We start from the raw sequence: 18,696 nt of genomic DNA on the forward strand, positions 1-18,696 counted from the left end.
TTCTTGCCACCTCTATTCTTTCAGCTGAGCGTTACTTCTACGCTTGCACTGAAGTCATCAGCATATGGGTAAGCTAACCTAGTACGCTGGGCTGTGAAAAACCTCCGCTCAAGGCATGAGACAACCTAGAACTAACAGATTTGCACAGCACCAGATAGTGTACTTCACGCTCAGCACTAGACTGAGCAGTAACTACAACCGCACAGACCAGCACGGGGCATAAAACATTTTTATCTGCCCTCAATATACCACGTTGACAAATAGAATGCTGTGCACTTGGATGAAAGTCAGGATAAAATGAAGGTTGGTTTGTGTTTCCAATGATCTCCTATGATGGCTGATGGGAATTACACACTTAAGTACTGAATTTTGTGTCCTCATACCACATAGCTGATATTTGCCTCTGAAAAGAACCTTTTCAATTACAAGCACCCCACCGTGTTAGCCCCAGAAGTCACATTAATCAAGATGCCTAGGGTCTAGGTCTAGGATTAGTTCCAGGGCATAAGGAAAAAGCTTCCACTAAGGATGATCTACCTACTTAACAGAGTCACTGAAGCAACATCCTTTACCTTTGTATCCAAGTACCAAGCTATTACAACAATGGAATCATTCCCTCCTCTCCCAACACCTATGGCAACTGACTCAGTCATAACTAGTTGCAGAGGACTCAGACACTCACAAGATAGGAAATAAGTGGTTATGCCACTGCAAGAGGTACCAAGTTGGTTGTCTGTGCTGGAAAGAACATAAATTCTGAGAGCAGCGAGTTTGTTTTAACTCTACCTCTGTTCTTCTCGCACTTGCATCGCACAAGCCCCTCAATGCACATTTGTTGAGTTTGTGCTCAGTGCTCACACTGACCCTGCATCATGACCTTTCTTTCCAGCTTGTCAGCTAACAGCTATCAGTCAGTCAAATTTCCACTGCTGTCAGGAAGGGTTTTGTCTAAAACCCCCTAAAAAGTAGCAGCAGGAAGAGATACTGAGGCTCCCATCCCATATCTAGATGAACAGGAGAATTCTGTATCCTCTCCTTCACTTCTCAACCGCAAAAAGGAATCTGTCTTTTTTCACAAAGCAGGCAGTACAGGAGAGGAGTATGGACCTACTTTCCCTGAAGGCATTTGATGCTAGTTCAGAGACAGGAGAATAGGAAACATATCAGCTGTAGTTAGAATTTGCCATAAAAAAAAAACCAAAACAACACCTGGGCACTACTGCAATCTGGAGTTATCAGTCAGAAGACAAGCACTTTCGGTGTGATTATGTCTTACCTACTATGAGTCTCTCCGAGTCTGGCAGATGAGAAAATTGTCTCTTGAATTCCTCGCTCCTATATTTGTAAGTGGAACTTGAGAGCTGCAACAAAGAATGGCAAAAGGTTAGACAAACAGATTTCTTTTCAGCCATCAACTGTCTTCATACAGGATGTTTAATTTTATCTTGAACAAATGAACATCAAAAGTGAAATAAAGAATAGGTGGTATCTAAATATAATCATCACTGTAACTTTATGTTTGTTTATATAAGAGTGTGCTTCCAGTATTTAGGATACGATGGACCAAACTGTTCCCTGTATGAGGTCAGATGCCAATTACAAGGCATTACAGTTGCATGATGACCAGAGGGCTGGAGCTCCTCTCCTACGAAGACAGGCTGAGAGTTGGGGTTGTTCAGCCTGGAGAAGAGAAGGTTCTGGGGAGACCTTATAGCAGCCTTCCAGTACCTGAACGTGGCCTACAGGAGAGATGGGGAGGGACTCTTTATCAGGGAGTCAAGCGATAGGATGAGGGGTAACAGTTTTAAACTAAAAGAGAGTAGATTTAGATGAGATATTAGGAAGAAATTCTTTACTGTGAGGGTGGTGAGACACTGGAACAGGTTGCCCAGGGAAGTTGTGGATGCCCCATCCCTGGAGGTGTCCAAGGCCAGGCTGGATGGGGCTTTGAGCAACCTGGTCTAGTGGAATGTGTCCCTGCCCATGGCAGGGGGGCTTGGAACTCAATGATCTTTAACTCAATGATCTTAATATCATGTCCACTAATATTCTGAGCATTGCAATGCAAAAAGGGAGGGAGGGAGACAAAGTATGTCAAGCCCTCCCCTTCTGAAAAGCAAGCACGAAAGCTTTAGGTACAACTAATAGGGCAACATGTTAGATGTCCTCTAAGCTGTACGCTTCCACTTATATTTCTGTTATTTTCATAATCTCAGACATAGCTTTCTTGGAGAGCATGTCAACTACTAAAGCAGATAAGCTAAGGTTTCTTGGCCTTCCCACATCATGCCCCGAAATGCACACTTTTAACTGATCATCTGAAACAGGCATCCAATGACTGCACCACTTTGAAGAAATGGTGAGTTCTTTGCAATTACTCTGGAAAGAGACATGGGGAAAACTGAAAATTTAACTCAGATCTATAAAGCCTGCACCTGTAGTTTCAGAGACCCTAGAGTTTACAGTCATACCTCAATTGACTGAAGTCTGAGCTTATGATGACAATGCTAACATACAAGAGGGAAAAAAAGAACTGGTCTGCCGTGAGAACAAAAGGAAGTTCACAGTCTTCAAGCCTGATTTATGAAACCACTGTTTAAGAAGCCATGATTTTAAGGAGAAAGTAGTTTCTCAAACACGCTGTATACAAGAGATAAGAGCTGTAGTGAAAGTTAAGCATTTTTGTGCTTACAAGACAAAAGGAATCAGGAAGAGAACAGGAACATCCCAGTATCACAGACACATTTATATTAGCCCCTGAAACAGCCAGTTCAACAGCTGCAAGAATCCCAACTCAAAGATATCTTGAGTTTTACTTTGAAATGGATTTCTTTCTAGAGCATAAAACCTGCTATAGCTTGTCTGAGAAACCACTGCTGGCATTTAGAAGGGTTCTTTGTCACGAGTAGCAGACAGGCTGTAAGAAATCCTCTTATTAATTGTAGATTTCTACTGAGTTCTTAGGACGTTTATGAAGAGCCTGCTCTGAATCCTTATCTAATCAGCAGAAAAGAGTGAACACATTGAAACTTCTTACCCTTATCTTTTCTTTACTTTGTACAAAAACTAACTAACTTAGATCTGCAACTAATACAGACTCAGTTATGTGGCTTGGTGATTAAGAGATCGCTCAATGGACTTGGGCAACAACAGGGACAATTTTAACACTATTGGCACTATCAATTTCCTTAAAGTGAAGAAAATAAGACATTTCTATGAATACAACATCTCTCACAATCACTATTGTAATGCCCAAGGCGTGACAGCATTTGAGGCAGATTGCCACCTCTGGGTTACAAAACTTACCATCCAATATTAAAAGAAGAAAGGCATAAATTAGGCTGTAGTAGAGCCCTTAAGAGATGGAAACAGCAACTCATTTTTAACACATGCACATTTCTAAGTTTAATTATAAGTCATCAGGCAACGTGTTTGCCTGAGGACAGTCTGAGACATTTATGGGTATGCTATATTTAATCACTAAGAAAATTATTAAGCCCAGCCAATAACACATTAGCATTTTTTATCTGAAGCCACAAAAATATACCAGAAACCTGTAAAATAGCACAAGCAGAAAAACCTTTACAGTCTCATCCAGAAAGTTTTACAGAAGACAGTTATGTAAGTATCAGATACTACTTGAAGACACATAATGAAGTGATTCTCATACCTTGTTTAGAAATTAATCAGAGTCCAACTATATAAAGTCATGTTCCAGAAAAAAAAAGTTAACCTAAAAAGGACTAAGCTGAGTTATTTATACAATAGAAGCCTGTTAAAAAACAGTCCCCCTTCACATTTACCTCTTTGAAGAGTGGGCCTTGCAAATAATTTGAGCCATTTAGCAAGCTGTGGAGGAAAATTAAGCTACACCTTCTCCCTTAAGTACAGCAAAAATGCTAATCGTTAGGAAATTATTTGATTGCACACATCACTGAGCATGCAAGTAGTCAGTCAACCTCAGCAGAACAGTGTGCACTTTTTTTTTTTTAATATTTGCTAATGACAGTAATAATCTTGCATTTGTTTTGTTAGTGTTTTCCCCTTGCTTTGAGACACCACACAAACCATGTTACCTGACAATTTGCATTCTATAGTTTTGACATGCAGCTATGAATACAAACAGCTGAGAACACGGGTAAGTTGACCTCACCACTAGAGTAATGCAACTCTGATGTCACCTCATTTTAAGAGATGCACACGCACTTCACACTGAGCTTCAGTCTCGGTACCAGTTACCAAGTGCTTGGGGTCCCAGAATCAAACAAGCTTATAAGCAAGCTGACCAACCTTCTACCCTTTTATGCTTAGAAGCCTCACTTAACCACCAAAATACGGCCAATGAGATGCATGGCTTTGCTCCTCTTTCCACAAGCAAGCAAATCCATGCCACTATCTCTACACCCCACAAAGACCACCTGATATGCTGTTCCCCAAGAACAGAAGAGCTTGACCTTTACTTTCCTATAAAGTTGCTAGACATGGTTGAAAACAAATTTGGAGATATTAGTAAGGTTAAGATGAGATTAATTTGTAATCCTACAGTAACACATTAAAACAAACATTAAGTATCCTGGCAAAAATTGTTGCATTTCTACTGAAGAGTGCATTGTTTTCCTCCCCTCTTCAAACTCATCTAAAAATCTGCTTAGCATCAGGAGAAAGAAAAAAGCCTCCAGGAAAACTGTACACAGTCAGAGAGGAGTTTGATTTTGTACAAAAGGACTACATGTATTATTGAAACTTACCTGGTAAGGAAGAAAAAAAAACAAAACACAAAACCAAACAAAACATAGCAACATCTCACTTTCAGCGAGTCTAAAGCTTGTCTAGGCTAGAAGAGAATCAAGTCAACAGCCCTGAACAAAAGCCTCATTTAGCAGTATAAGGAAGGCAAACTTAAAGACTTCACATGCTCCAAAACAGATTCAGGCAGATTTATCTATAAACACAAGAACAACTCCCATGGCACACTGAGATGGCAGTGACTCTGCTGAAGCTACCTGTAAAACGTGCCAAGTCTGACAAGCCTTTCGCCATCAGAGAAATGTTGATCCCACTGCAGCCATTTCTTCAGGCCAGAAAAGTTCATTATGACCATTCAATCTACTCTGTAATGCATAAGCCACAGCTATCCCGCAATTCAGCTCCTGCTTTAAGACCACAGCTGCAAAAACCAAATATTCCTTTGGGAAAGAAAAAAAAAATTTTACCTTCTTAAATTAAAAGTCACTCCCGATGGAAAAATCCATCGTAGCTATGGATTTGCTTTTAGGCACAGAATCATAGTAGAAGCTCACATTCACATGACTACCAGCCTCCTTTATCTTTTCACAGTTCTAGGGCACAGTTTTCCATTTCTTCTGAAAACAAGCGTGAAGATGTGTTTTGAAAGTGTCAGACTTGTTCTCCGTTTACTCTGTCACAAGCAAACAGTCCAGATCTACTGTTTCAGTGAGATATTTTCACTAACCATTCCTTGACACAGTAAAATTTGAGGTTAGTAATAACTTTCAACTATTGAGTACCCATAAGCTTTACTAGCAGTAACTTACTGCCCTTTTCTTTCTCTTGATTGTACAAAAACATTAAACTTGCACAGGGGAAGAAGCTCTCACAGGACCTGAAGAGCAATACCACCTTATTTAGGGTGACTTACTGTGCTGTGTACTTTGGAACTGGATGTGTATGAAGTGTCCACTTTTGGTTTTGTTTTTTTAATAATGAGATATTTGATCACACCTCATTATCCACACAGTTGTATTTAATTCATAGGTCATATGAGGCACATTAACAAAAAAAAAAAAGAAAGAAAACCAAGCAACTGTTGCCAGGGCTGGCTCATTTATTGTATTCCCTAGGAGCCTGCTTTCCAAAAGTTCCCATGCTCTCAAGGAAACGGAAACAAGCCCATAGCCACAGTGGGAGGGGGAAGAGTTTAAGGAGCCAGAACTATTTTACTTATACTCATCATATGCTCTCCATTCACTCTTAACTTTTCTGGAAAGGGGAGTCTCAAAAGCACAGGGCAGCCTTCCAGTGGGCCACTGGCAGACACAGGGCTGTGCACTAGGGTCATTACATCTCTTTCTGTGGCCCAGCCCCTCTCTTATTTGCAGAAGCTGAAGGTGAAACAGATTTTAACATTTCTTAGTGACTGAGCATACAGCAAATCAATGGCATCTCTCCTTCAGTGGCATCCACATAAAGGCACCAAAATTCTTACTGGATGCTGCTCTGCAACTATGTCTTTCTTCTGTTGGAAATACAACATGTAAAATTTCAAGGAAGATATACTGAAATATAGGTCATGAGCTCTAAAGCTACTGCATTTTCAAGGGTTTTGTTTGTTTGTTTGGGGGGTTTCTGTTTGAGTTGGGTTTTTTGTTGGTGTTTTTGGTGTTCGTTTTTTTTTTTTTGTTTAAATCCTATGAGGTCCCAAAATCCCCAAAATGGATGTTAGTATTTACTAGTTCTCACAGATGCATGTGCAGGCAGACTAAAAATGTCAGACAGACTACTATTGACCACTAGCTTCCAAAAATCCATGTGGGAAGAAACTCCTCAGAACTATTTCACTATGAAGAGCTTCTGAAATATTGAATGCCCACTTAAAAATTAAGTGACACCCAGCGCCATGAAACTGACTTAATCAGGGACTTCTGAAAATGAGACGGCTCCTATTTATTTTAAAGGCTGGATCTAGTACATGAAAAGTGCTGTTACACACTCCCCTGCCTTATCTGTACCTCCACTTGTGTCCCACAGACAGCACCTCAACAGCAGTCCAGCCCTCCTCACCAGTTCCACTCTGGTCATAAACCTCATCAAGCCCTTATTGATCTAACACATAATAGGACCCTGCTGTTCTGAAAAACAATTCTGCTCAACTACAGACCAGGGAGGCCCATATCACACCTATTTACCCCATGGTGCAACACGAACTCCGCTGAACTGGAATCCTGCTCACAAAAGGCCTGGTCATCTCCTGCACCTCACCAGCTACCTTGTCCTTCCGAGAGCAGGAAAGAAGGTCTCATACTTGCCTATGTAAGTACAAATACTAAATCATGTTGGAGAACGGCTTGGAAAACTGCCTACAAAATCCATAACCAACGTTGTCACAATTATGATTTTAACAGACATGAAAATTTAGCATCATAAGAAATACTGAAAACTATGCTGCTAGCATCAGGTTATATAATTAGAACAAAAGTATCTTTTTTTGTGAAAAATTTTTAAATTTGGCTTCCTTCCCAAGCAGAAAGAGAATTTGAAGATTTAATATTTAAAAAGTTAAAAGATGTAAAGATACCTTCTCAGAGAACTTTAAGTTGTACAACAAGTTAAACACTACTTTTTTTTAAGGTTCTTTAGAAAAAAACAGTAGAAGAGATCTGGAAGAGTTTTCCAACAAAGTATTTCAGCTTAAAACATGTGAGGGTCTTTCCTCCTGCAAGATCTCACGGAAATTAGCCCAATTTCATAGAATCCTAGACTGGTTTGGGTTGGAAAGGACCTTAAAGATCATCTAGTTCCAACACCCCTACCATGGCAGGGGCACCTGCCAGGTTGCTCAAGGTCAGATCCATTTCACAAACCATTACATTTCATTGAAATGGGGCTCAGCTGAAGCTAGTCCAACAAGGTCCTTGGGAAACAAGCGGATAATCTTCTTATCAATGATAAGAAAGCCATTAGTAATATTCTTTTTTTCAGTGAAATGTCTATAAGAGTTTGGATTGAGACTATCCCCTGCTTATTCTGAAGCAATTGCTTTGTAGTACTCGGTACTTTCTGCAAATAAGTGTTCTAAAGCATTTTTAAGCAGTGAAGCCAATGTACTTTTGTAACAACTCTGATTTGTACATAAATCTCAAGTTTGACATGTACAGTGAGGAACAAAGCATATGCTCCATTTCAGAAATAAAACTGACTGAGGCTTGAAGCTAACGGAGTCAGAAGACACAGACACCCCCTACACACACCTTCTCCTCTAGCTGCCTGCAACCTGTTCCAACCCATGCAAATCCCTGGCCGACACTCAGGCAAGCCTCTGAGGCTCCCCCTTCTCTCACCCACTTGCTCAGAGCCAGCGCTGGACACCATCCAACAGAGCTAGCTAGCATTCTGCCAGCCTCTGCTTGCATGCAAGCTTGGAAAACAGGCTGAAACACACTAAGCCGTGCAGAACACACAAACAAACGCTGCAGCAAGTGTCCAAAGGAAACTTAAGCCGGGGGGAGGGGGAGGGCACGTAGAGCTGCCCAGCTCCAATCTAAAAATCACTACCATCTAAATGGATTTTGGAAGGCAGACTGCAATAGCATAGGTCGTTTCAAGTCACAAAAGTTCCAAAGGGAACAGTAGAGGAAAAGTACCATCACCAGGGAAACACCAGCTTGGAAAGGAGCACTCAATGCCCATGGCTCCTCCTCTGTTCCTCCTCTCTGCGTCACTGGAGGCTCCGGACCATGCACCCATTGCGCACCAGTCTTAAAGACAGAGTACATCTGGTAACTTGGCATGGATCTAAATCTACTCTCATGCAAGACTTGGCCGTTGCCCGCTTTATAAGTCAAACCCTTGCTAAGAGATGTCCTCAGCCTGAGCTCCAGAGCAGGGAGGGGAGGAGATCAGGGCATGCTTCATGCACACCCAAGCTCCCCAAATGAATACGCTACCACCCATCCCTCTGCCACCCGCCCAGAGCTCAGTTCTTCAGACACGGAGCAGACACTTTGAGGCAAGCGATACAGGGCTTTGTATGCCCATCAGACCTCTCTCCCTGCTGTGAAAAGAGAGCAGCAGGCACATATCTACTCTGCTTTCTTTGGGCTTTCTGTCCCTTCCCATCTGTCTTACCTAGGACCTGTCTGCTGCATGTCTACGAGTAACTAAGTGAAGTCAGGCTCTGACCGGAGTTCGTGTGTGGGGCCATTCTGGAAGTGAGGAGGACGACACAGGCACCACCAGGCTGCGTACAAGCTTCACGCCTCACAGACCGTGAGCCACTCGGCGCAGTGAGGAGCTGTGGAGCCCCTCTTTGCTGCACGGCACCTCCCACCCGTCCCCAGCTGCAAAACTGGGTCCTTAGAAGCTATCACAACACACATACGGTTTCAGAGCTAGAGGAGAAGATGCAGGCGTCTCTATGCTGTATCCACCTAGCTCACTGAAGGCCCAGCCTCCAACACCATTGGATCCCCTTGGGCGCTTAGCTGAAGATACAGCTAATGACTCACTCAACAGGAAGAGAGATCCCTCTCCTAGCACACCCCTACGGAGGAAGCTGAAAGAAGAAACAGAAAACTGCATTTCAAGGTATTTTAATAACTCGCATAATCGGATCTAAATCTGAATGCCTGAAAGGAGAAGATAATTGAACACAATGGGGCCGTATTTGAGTCATTTTGCCAGCCACCGCTGCTCACTAGGATTAAGCGGTTGTCTTTGTGCTGGGTGGTGACGCTTTAGATTAAGGCAGTTCTGTTGTCAAGATCAGCTACGTATGTAAATAGCAGGAACTGGTTTCACCAGAAAAACGAGGCAGCTCTTCTGCCTTCCCAAAGCAAGGCTAGGATACATCACAGGGAATCTCTGTGTGTTGAAGGAGCAGCAAGATACCAGGAGGTAAATCTCTACATAAAAATATTAATTGGCAATTTCTTTCCATCAGAAAACCAGTAAGAGGTCTCAACGTGATCTCAGAAAGGCCCTGCCAAGGCCTGGGTACCAGTGTGACTCAGGCCTCAGAAGCACCATGAGCATAAGGTGATTTAAGAGCATTTCCTGTTTATAAGATAACACCACCTTCAGCTGATTAAACACATGAGTCTGGAAGTCTGCAATTAGCAATAAGGCTGATAATTTCCATTTCAAATACAATTATTTATATAACTGCTACCACGTACCTCTGAGTTTGTTCATTTCAAACATTTAAATTTTGATTAAGAAGGTTAAGCAAAGAGTTCAAGGGAATTGGACACTTGGATAGAAAGACTATCATTCCCAATTCTGAACTGAAAACTAAGGTACTTTTAGCTCTTCCAGGAGGCAAGATGCTCTAGTTTCAGATTTACTCAGCATCCTCATTAATACCATCTGTAGCTGGCAATAACTTCTTTGGACCTAGTAGTAAAATTATGCCTGCAATGCCTCTGCCAGAGACCATGTTTCATACTGCCTCCCAAAGACACTAGTACAAACCAAGATCAGAAGAGTCTTAAGTGCCTAGCTCTTCTCTGTTCTAGGGAAAAACTGTGGATCTGTACATACTTTCCTGACTTCAAAGATACAGCATTCAAACAGTAGTCTTTATTTTTTTTTAGCAACTTTATCACAAGGATTGGTAATAAAATTACTAGAAGGATTAAAAAAAAACACCCACATAAAACACGACACAAACCCTGGAAAACTTAATACAAATAAAGCAACTGTGTGTGAACTCTGCAGTTACTATTTTAACATTGTTTAATTGAAATGAGTTTGTCACCCTCCCAACACCAAGTTATACTTTAGCTCAGATAATCTGTCTGCTCCCCAGTTTGAGTCTTATAACTACATTGTCCAGGTTTCAACAGCCGTAAGTGTACTAACTAATATGATGCAATGGCAATTAAAAGCTCAGTCAAGATGATTTCCTTTTGGATAAAGAAATACATTCCTTTCTAAACAGCAGTTTAATCTGACTCATTTTTCTTCCTACAGCATGTGTGCAAAACAATTAGCCAATGTTATGTGTAAGAACATCTGTTCCTTCACCTGATCTTTCATTGCAGGCTTCCTAAGTACCGAAAAAAAATCAAACTTCTTTTCTTTAGACTAACTGGATCCATGTAATAAGGAGGGGCGGGGGGGATGGACATGACCTCATACAAGTAACCAAAAGACATTACTCCTGAACTCTCATCTTCCTTATCTGCAAAAGAGTCCCACCAAGTTTAAGTGATATAAAAGTCAATAAATACAAAAGCAAAACAATAGCATACCTGAGTCATACTTTTCCCTCCTTATTCTCCCAGAAATGGACTCTGGCACCTCTAATCTCTATTTAAGTTTAGTAACAGTCCCCAGATACTGGTCAGAAAACAACCCCTTGCAAGAGTGATAACAAGATTTATTTAAAGAATAAACAAAAAAAAAAAAAGAGGACTTCTCAAAAGATTTATTCCACTTTCACTTAGGACTTCAGATATAGTAACTGATCTGTGCCATTTACTTTTCAGCAACTCATAGAAGGATACATAAATATTTTGGATCAGGACTAGAGTGAAAATGAGTAGGAACATACTAGACAAACTACAACAGTAATTACATAGCTAATGCAGTAGTGACCGTAGTCAGCTACATGAACTGTGTTGGCAAAAATTACACTGGTCATCTCCTTAAGTCTGTGAGTAGCCCTACTGCATTTGAAATTATATGGAAGATAGCACTCACCAAGCAATCACCTCCGAACTATTTTTCTTCTGAAATATCAAATTTGATCTCTTCCTTTTCTACCTTAAAAACCAAATGCAGATTTTACTCTTAGTCACTTCTACATTAAAAGCTGCTACCAGATTTGATTGAACCATTTTCAGCAAAGACAGACCGTATGTAATTTTTCTTCAACTGTATACAAAAATGGAACGCAAAGGGAGACATATCAGCACAAGCTGATCAGAGGCACATACACACCATGGTTCATGATCACATACCTCCACTCATTCTGAACAAGGGGCGATATCTTGAGTCCTGGTGGGTAGGAAGAGCAGAAAACAGAAGCAGCTGAGAGGTCATACGAGCAGGATGAAGTCCTGAATGACTTCATCCATCAATGCCCTAGGGGCTTTAGGGGGCTGCAGTAACAAATACACAATCTGACCATATTACGAAAGTTAAAGCTTGCGCATGAATCTCTCAAGTGTAGGCTTTACTGACTCTGCAAGCAACTTCAATAAACTACCTAAAAAAAACCCCACTTATGCCACAATTTCTAAACCACTGCCAATTTCACCAAGGAATCTTAACGTAGCACAATTACTGCATAACCTGCTGCATAGGATGAGACAAAATATAACTTCCAGAGTAGTCATTAGCAGAAAAGCCATATACTCTTGTCTAGAATGCTCTTAAGTTTCTGGATAGGTGAGTATGTGTCCCAAATCACCTAAATCTCAAAAATCAAAATCTGAAGTCTTTTGGTTTTTTCTTAAACATCTCCTGGAGAATTTTCTACTCCTAGCTGCTGCTAATGTCTTAATTAAACGTACCACTAAACAATCACACCCTTTGGAGTTTTGTTTATGTGTCTTCTTTCCCTCCAAAGGGATGCAAGTAGCTCACCTGTAGCAGACTTGAAAAAGAATGTTCTACCACTGCTTGTTTGCAGAAATGTTGAACAAAGCAGCTGTAACCAAACCAAAGACCAAAAAAGCTTAACTTCCATCTCCTAGATTTCCTTGCCTCTGAAAGCTTTCATTCCTAAGGCTATGAACTCGCCCCTCTATCAACTCTCATAATTCAACCAACTCCATACTGAATTTCTGAACTATACTGGTATATATGTATTTCTGGTGTTTTTGCTCACAGTGACTTAAAAAATAAGTAAATCATACAAATCTGAAGTATTTTCTTCCTCATCTATTAAACTTAACTTTCAGATTACAGACTAATTCTTTAGGTGTGTGTAATAATAATTCATATTACATAGAACTTACCACTGCTGCAGCTGGGAAATCTTATTTAGACAGGGCACCAACTGCCTGCCAGCCTTTGATCAGAACAGGCTGAAACTCGATGGCAGCCAGACCTAGCCAGTGCTCAGTCTGGAGCTGCATCAACAGCAATAAAGAGATTCCCAGGGTGAAAATAAGTGAGAAAAACACCTCAGTCTAATCAGCCATGTTTCAAGGGCTAGTCAGAAATACAGTTTATCTTTTGTTACTATTTTAAAACGCTGCTTCTGTATAATCAGGGCTATCACAGGGTGTAAAAAAAAAAAAAACCACACACATCTGTTCTAGAAATTCCAGATAGGTAAACAAACAACATATCAGTGTCACAAGTACAGCAAAAGCTATTTATATTGAAGTTATGACATTTCAGAAAAGAACAGCGTAAGTGTACTTTTTCATTCTTTTTGGAGACCTACAGCATTTATCCAGTTCTTAGCTTCATATCAGCCAATAAAAAGGAGGCTAAAAATTGTCCTCTGATCTCACAAGTTGTGATGTTTCTCCTTCACAACCCAAGCATTTGGAGGCACAGATGAGACGAAAAGCTTTCTTCAGAAGTAACATACCAAGTATACAACACAGGAGATGAAGCAACTGTCAGAGTACTTTAAATACCCGTCTGCCAAAACATAGTTACTGATTTAACAAGCTCAGTTAAGCCATTCCCTGAGTGAACATGAGTCTTTCAGACAAAGGTGGGAGGAGCATTCAAACAACTACAGATGCAAGAAATGTGTCTTCTAACCCTTACTAGTCTTGGGCCCCAAAGTATGTCAACTTCTATCTGTACTGCAATAAGTTATCTTCCAAGTTGTAATGTGTATCTGCATCCCTCCTATGCAGGTTTGAGTCATGTATGTTTATCATATTCTTGGCACATATATTCTCACACGCTCCCACAGACTAGCTCTCTCATAGAAACCAAATCCATATTTGTCAAAATTCAAAATCCTTTTCCAAACCTTGTGCAACCTCCCTTGTTCTTGTATTATGAAAGATAAAAGGCTTACCTTCACTTCTCAGTGTATCACTTGTTTGCTTCTACTGTTGTACTCCTTCACACTGACCAACTCCTGACATTACTTTGTAATCAAATTGGCTTTTAAAAAGCCTGTTTTATTATTTTATTTCCAACACCCTCTTGCACCTTATATTTCCAATTTCTTTAACGAGCCTCCCAGATAAAAACAGGTTTCTGAGGTGCCCATTTGATTTCAATGCTTTCCACCTACCTTTTCATTCCAAGGACTTACTTTTTTGTTCTTTCTTTCCACAGGCATTCTTCTTATTGTAGACATGTATCAACTTTCTTTGACTGTTTATTAATAGAAACTAGAGTCCCCAGGCAGAACACCCTCAGTTTTGATGCAAGGATTCTTTTCATTAGCTTCCTCATTCACCTTTACCTTCTTCATTACAGCAGGAGAACACTTAAGATTTTCATGTGTTTCTTCTTCCAAGGATATTAAATTTAATTATATTTCAGTATGAAGAGTGTAAAAAGGATAAAATGCGAATTCAGAATCTTGAGACAGGGTTTCCAGACATAACTTAATTTCCAAAGCATCCTTGACTTTCATCATTCCTATTTGCAGTTGCCAAAACTAGAACCATTTAATCAAAAGTAGATGCAAGCTTTACAGATTCCAGTAAAGATGGAAACCCCTGAGATCATGCTTACAAGCAAGCTTTTTCTCTTCCTCCAGTGAGGTTATAAAAGCCTAGCTTTGTCCACCTCCAGGGAATGGTCTTCAAAAAAAAAAAAAAACAAACCCTAAAAAAAAAAAAATCACCTTTAAAACAGTAGTTGGTACCACTACCAGTTTAAGAATTGCTTAGAGTAGTACAGAAAAAAAAGACTTTTCTCAAAGTTATTCAATAAAGCTAGAAAAAACCAAGTAGTTCTTCAGATAGAGATGGGTAAAAACTTAAGCGTTGTATAATTCTCTTTTCTCTTGTTTTCTTCCTTCCCTGCTAATTTTTCTGCTACCCTTCCTTCTCTCCGCTCACCATAGTCAGGAAAGAGATTATAACCCAGAGGCTCCCAACCCTAGCTCACTCTAATTACATGTGCTCACAGCACTTATTGAGCATTCATGATACCTGCCCTGACTTCCAAAGGCATGGCACAACTGCCTACTCCCACTCAAATCCATGAAAAATTGAAGTCAAACCAGTCAGGCTCTAACATCCACATTTGGTTTCCATCATCAGAGAAGCAAGTGTACATACTCAGAAGAAATGAACCCTTGGAGCAAACCAAAGTTGTCAGAAACGTGCAGCCTCTCAAAGCAAATAACTCAGGCAACCAAAGCTGATCCCTGGATGCTACTGCAGGCCAGCCTTGCTGTTGTAGCAATTCCTTAGTTCTGCTGACTGAAGAATAGGAATGAGCATAACAAATCCACACCTGCCACAGGACACTAAGATCATCCTTTGTCAAGCGTTAGCAACACATGCTTTGCACCCTGCAACAAGCTGCCTTACGTGTTATCACATACGCATTTACTATGACTCAGTATTTAGGGAGCTTTAATGATTTGTTTATATAGTCAGCAGCTGATCATCAACCATGCAAGTTATTAAAATACATTTTCTGTCTAGAAAAGCGGGGAAAGATGCCAATAGCATAACATTTTAATTAGATGATCTTAGCTTTTGCCTTGAATATGTGACTTTCTGCCTTGTGCTACTTCTAAATTCAGTCCCCTTGAGGCTGAGAAAATGAGTACCACAGCCTCCTATAACCTGTTTGGTAGAGGTTTTTAAAACTAATCAGTGACAAACAGTACGGCTAGAACTTTACAAGTCATAGCACTATCTTACAAGAGGCAAGTATTTACACAATTCCTTTGTTTTAATCGCGAGGTCATGTTTGCAGAACCAGATAAACAGTAACTTCAAACAAATACTGAGATCTTGAGGTACAAATAACAGACAGAAGGTGACCATTTAATCATACCACAGAATACCTCACACTCTTAGCAGCTGCCACTGCACCAGAAAATCTCATTCCCCTGAAGTTACAGGCACACATTACTACAGGAAGCAGAAAGTGGTACTGTGAGGACACACAATACCCTGCACCATACATGCCTAAAGCTCTGTTCAAAGAAACTTCTAATCTTCAGCATGTGTCTCAAACCTAAAAAAAGCAAAGCCAACAGCACAGTTACATTCTTCATGTATTATACTTTACTGACTTTATTTTAGATTGCCAAGCTTATCAAAGAAAGAGTCACTAACTGCAAGTAAAACAGACTGACTCCAAGACCTAAACAGGTTTCCTCCTTGCATAAGCTAGCAACTGCATTAACAGTTGTATACAAACCACCAAGCGTTAGTTTACACAGTCTAATTTTCCATCTAATGAGAGCATAGCTGGCAGTTACAATGTCTGTGCAGCATGATTTGCTATCGATTCAAGTACAGAGATACAGCTGTGCACAGGCAGGACACCCCCGTATTGTCTTTGTCACTCCAGGAACAGTGGAGAAAATACTGAATAATCCAAGTACTTATTCTCTAGCAACACAATTCTAGAACCTGCCGGGATTCATTTGGCCTGTTCCATTTCCATTGGCTCCAGGCTACTCCTGCTCGGTTTAAAAGTACACATGCATTTTGGGGGAAGTTTATGCTAGGGCCCAAGATGCAAAAATCAGTGTTCTGACCATTACGATATTCCCTTAGTTTGAACAGCAGGGATGAAAAGACATACAAGCTAGATTTATAAATAAGGGAGTTGAGAAATCTGATCCTCCAGTTCCACTCGCAGCTCTGCCACAGATTCCCTATGGCCTTTGCTAGTTACTTAATCTTTCACCTGTTGAGCACAACGAACACTCCGATGACCTCATCAGGACAAGGACACAGTAGTCCAGATGATGTTCCTATGCACAAGCTGAAGTATGCCAATTTACTATGGCCACCTGACACAGAACCCGAGTCAGACTATCAGAGCTGTGAGGAAGGGAATCTAAGTCTTTCACGAGATCAGGTGTTACCCTGCCTGTGGCCGGACGCACAAGCGTTCCCTGTACCTGTCTAATAGCAGCAACCCAGCCACCAAGCAAACAGCTAAACACACACTCTGAGTCTACACCCGTAAATTTACCTTCTCTCATGGCATGAGAGAGAAAAAAAAAAAAAGAGAGAAATCCATCAAAAGCATGAGAAGAGTATTAAAGACAGCATTTATTATTACATCCTCCACTTTCAGTGGGGCATCTTCCTGGAGAGGAGCAAAATTAAATCCCTCCTTTCTGCCCTTCTTCCTCACAAATCTCATTCTTTACACAGAACACAAGAAGCTTATTTACTTTTGTAGAAAACAAATATGTCTACTTGACAAAAAAAAACAGACACTAGGAAAGCACATTAGCAAAACTATCCAACACTGAGAATCACAATTCAGCCCTTACCATTAAAAAGCATCAACAATGTATTTCTAACAGCATAAAGAGACACTGGATAGGTTAACAAACCATGCAAGAAACTGGGAGACAGGACTGGGCACAGAAGCCAGAAGTCCTGTCACTAACTTGATATGTGACATAAGGTGAACAGCTTCATCCCCTCTCAGTCTCCGCTTACACTTTAGTAAGCTGATAATGATAGAATTACCTACCTCTCTACATAGGTGGAGACACTTTACTAATTCATGACTACAAAGCAACTTGAGAACTGTGGATATAAAGCTAGGACACACACACACATATATACATAAATTAAAATATACATATATTTCTAAATAAAGCACAAATCAGAAGAATGATAAAACACGTTACCCAAAAGCTCCAGTCAGCACTCCAGCTGTATTGAGCAGGACCTTGCATTTTCTCTGTGCACGAACTAAGAGTTTCCTCTGAATCAGCAAGTAGCTGGCTAATAAGACCATGATCCACTTCATGGACTTCCTGTGAACAAAGCAGCAAGGTATGTAATTCAACAATGGAGGAGAAAGGTGAAATAAGATAGTTAATCCATTTAACAACTATATATTAAATAAAATTTAACATGCTATTTTCACCAAGGCGAGTGGCATAGAAACACTTCCAACTGACGGCCTTTCCACTGATTTTACATTTTTGCCAGAGTATACTATATTTAATTATTACTTACATTTTTATCAGAGTATTTTATGTCCACAGCAGCCCCTCAACTTGCACACTGAAGCTGCACAGACATTTAGAGCTGGAGTAAGATCAACATGAGACACGTAGCACGTCTCAAGAATCTGTGGGATCTTTCAAAACTTGAGAAAGGTCATGCAGGTGTGTAGCACTTACCTGAGAACTGACATATACTATTATAATATAAATACACCAAATATTTATACTTAATATTAGTTACGCTGTTAATTGTATATTTTGACATATATAAACACAAGCGCAATGCTTCAGAGGCAAACAGCTCTACTCTTATCACTTACTATAAAGATAAGCACTCTTCTGTAGTGCTCTCCCTCGATATCACTACTCTTCATTCAGGAGGTCAGTTCTACTTTACGAAGGGAAACCGAGCCACAGAAAGACACTTGTGCCAAGCCACCCAGCAAACTGGTACAAAACCACCCCAGGGACCTAACCAATACCTAACAGTGCCTGTACTCCTGGATCCCTCAGTAGGAGACGAAGCTGGGTTTCCAGCCCAAAACGTCTCAAACGCAAACCGATGTCGGCACACACGCGTGCTCACGGCTAGACAGGGGCCAGTGCTCCGACCAAGCCCGCTGGCCCAGGCTGGGGCTACGCTGGAGAGAAGACAATGGGGCGAGGCAGCTGCTAGAGACACCCCATGCAGGCTACGTGGCGGGCGAGAAGGGCTCTGCTCTCCCCGGGTTTTCCCACAAAAAAACACGCGGACTCGCTGCAACTTCCACCAGTTGCCACTCCGCCGCCCCGGCTTCCCCGCAGAGCGGGCAGACCCCTTCACGCCACGCCACGGCAGCTCCCCACCCCACCATGTTGCC

The 18,696-nt window shown here is 40.9% G+C and overlaps 1 protein-coding gene across 3 annotated transcripts in view; it reads right to left on the reverse strand.

Moving 5' to 3' along the window:
• Positions 1-18,696, reverse strand: part of GRAMD1C (GRAM domain containing 1C) — a 54,170-nt gene that overhangs the window by 34,932 nt on the left and 542 nt on the right. For 2 of the 3 annotated variants that reach the window (XM_074168871.1, XM_074168879.1), the window contains exons 2-3: positions 17,513-17,641; positions 1,277-1,361 (exon numbers count right to left, since the gene is read on the reverse strand). In XM_074168871.1, coding sequence (XP_074024972.1) covers positions 1,277-1,361; positions 17,513-17,641 — 214 coding nt within the window. Of the gene's footprint in view, positions 1-1,276; positions 1,362-13,975; positions 14,497-17,512; positions 17,642-18,696 lie in introns of those variants that run through there. The other variant, XM_074168887.1, reaches the window with a different exon arrangement.

This window comes from Numenius arquata, chromosome 1, assembly GCF_964106895.1.
Source record: "Numenius arquata chromosome 1, bNumArq3.hap1.1, whole genome shotgun sequence".
NCBI classification, from domain to species: domain Eukaryota; kingdom Metazoa; phylum Chordata; class Aves; order Charadriiformes; family Scolopacidae; genus Numenius; species Numenius arquata.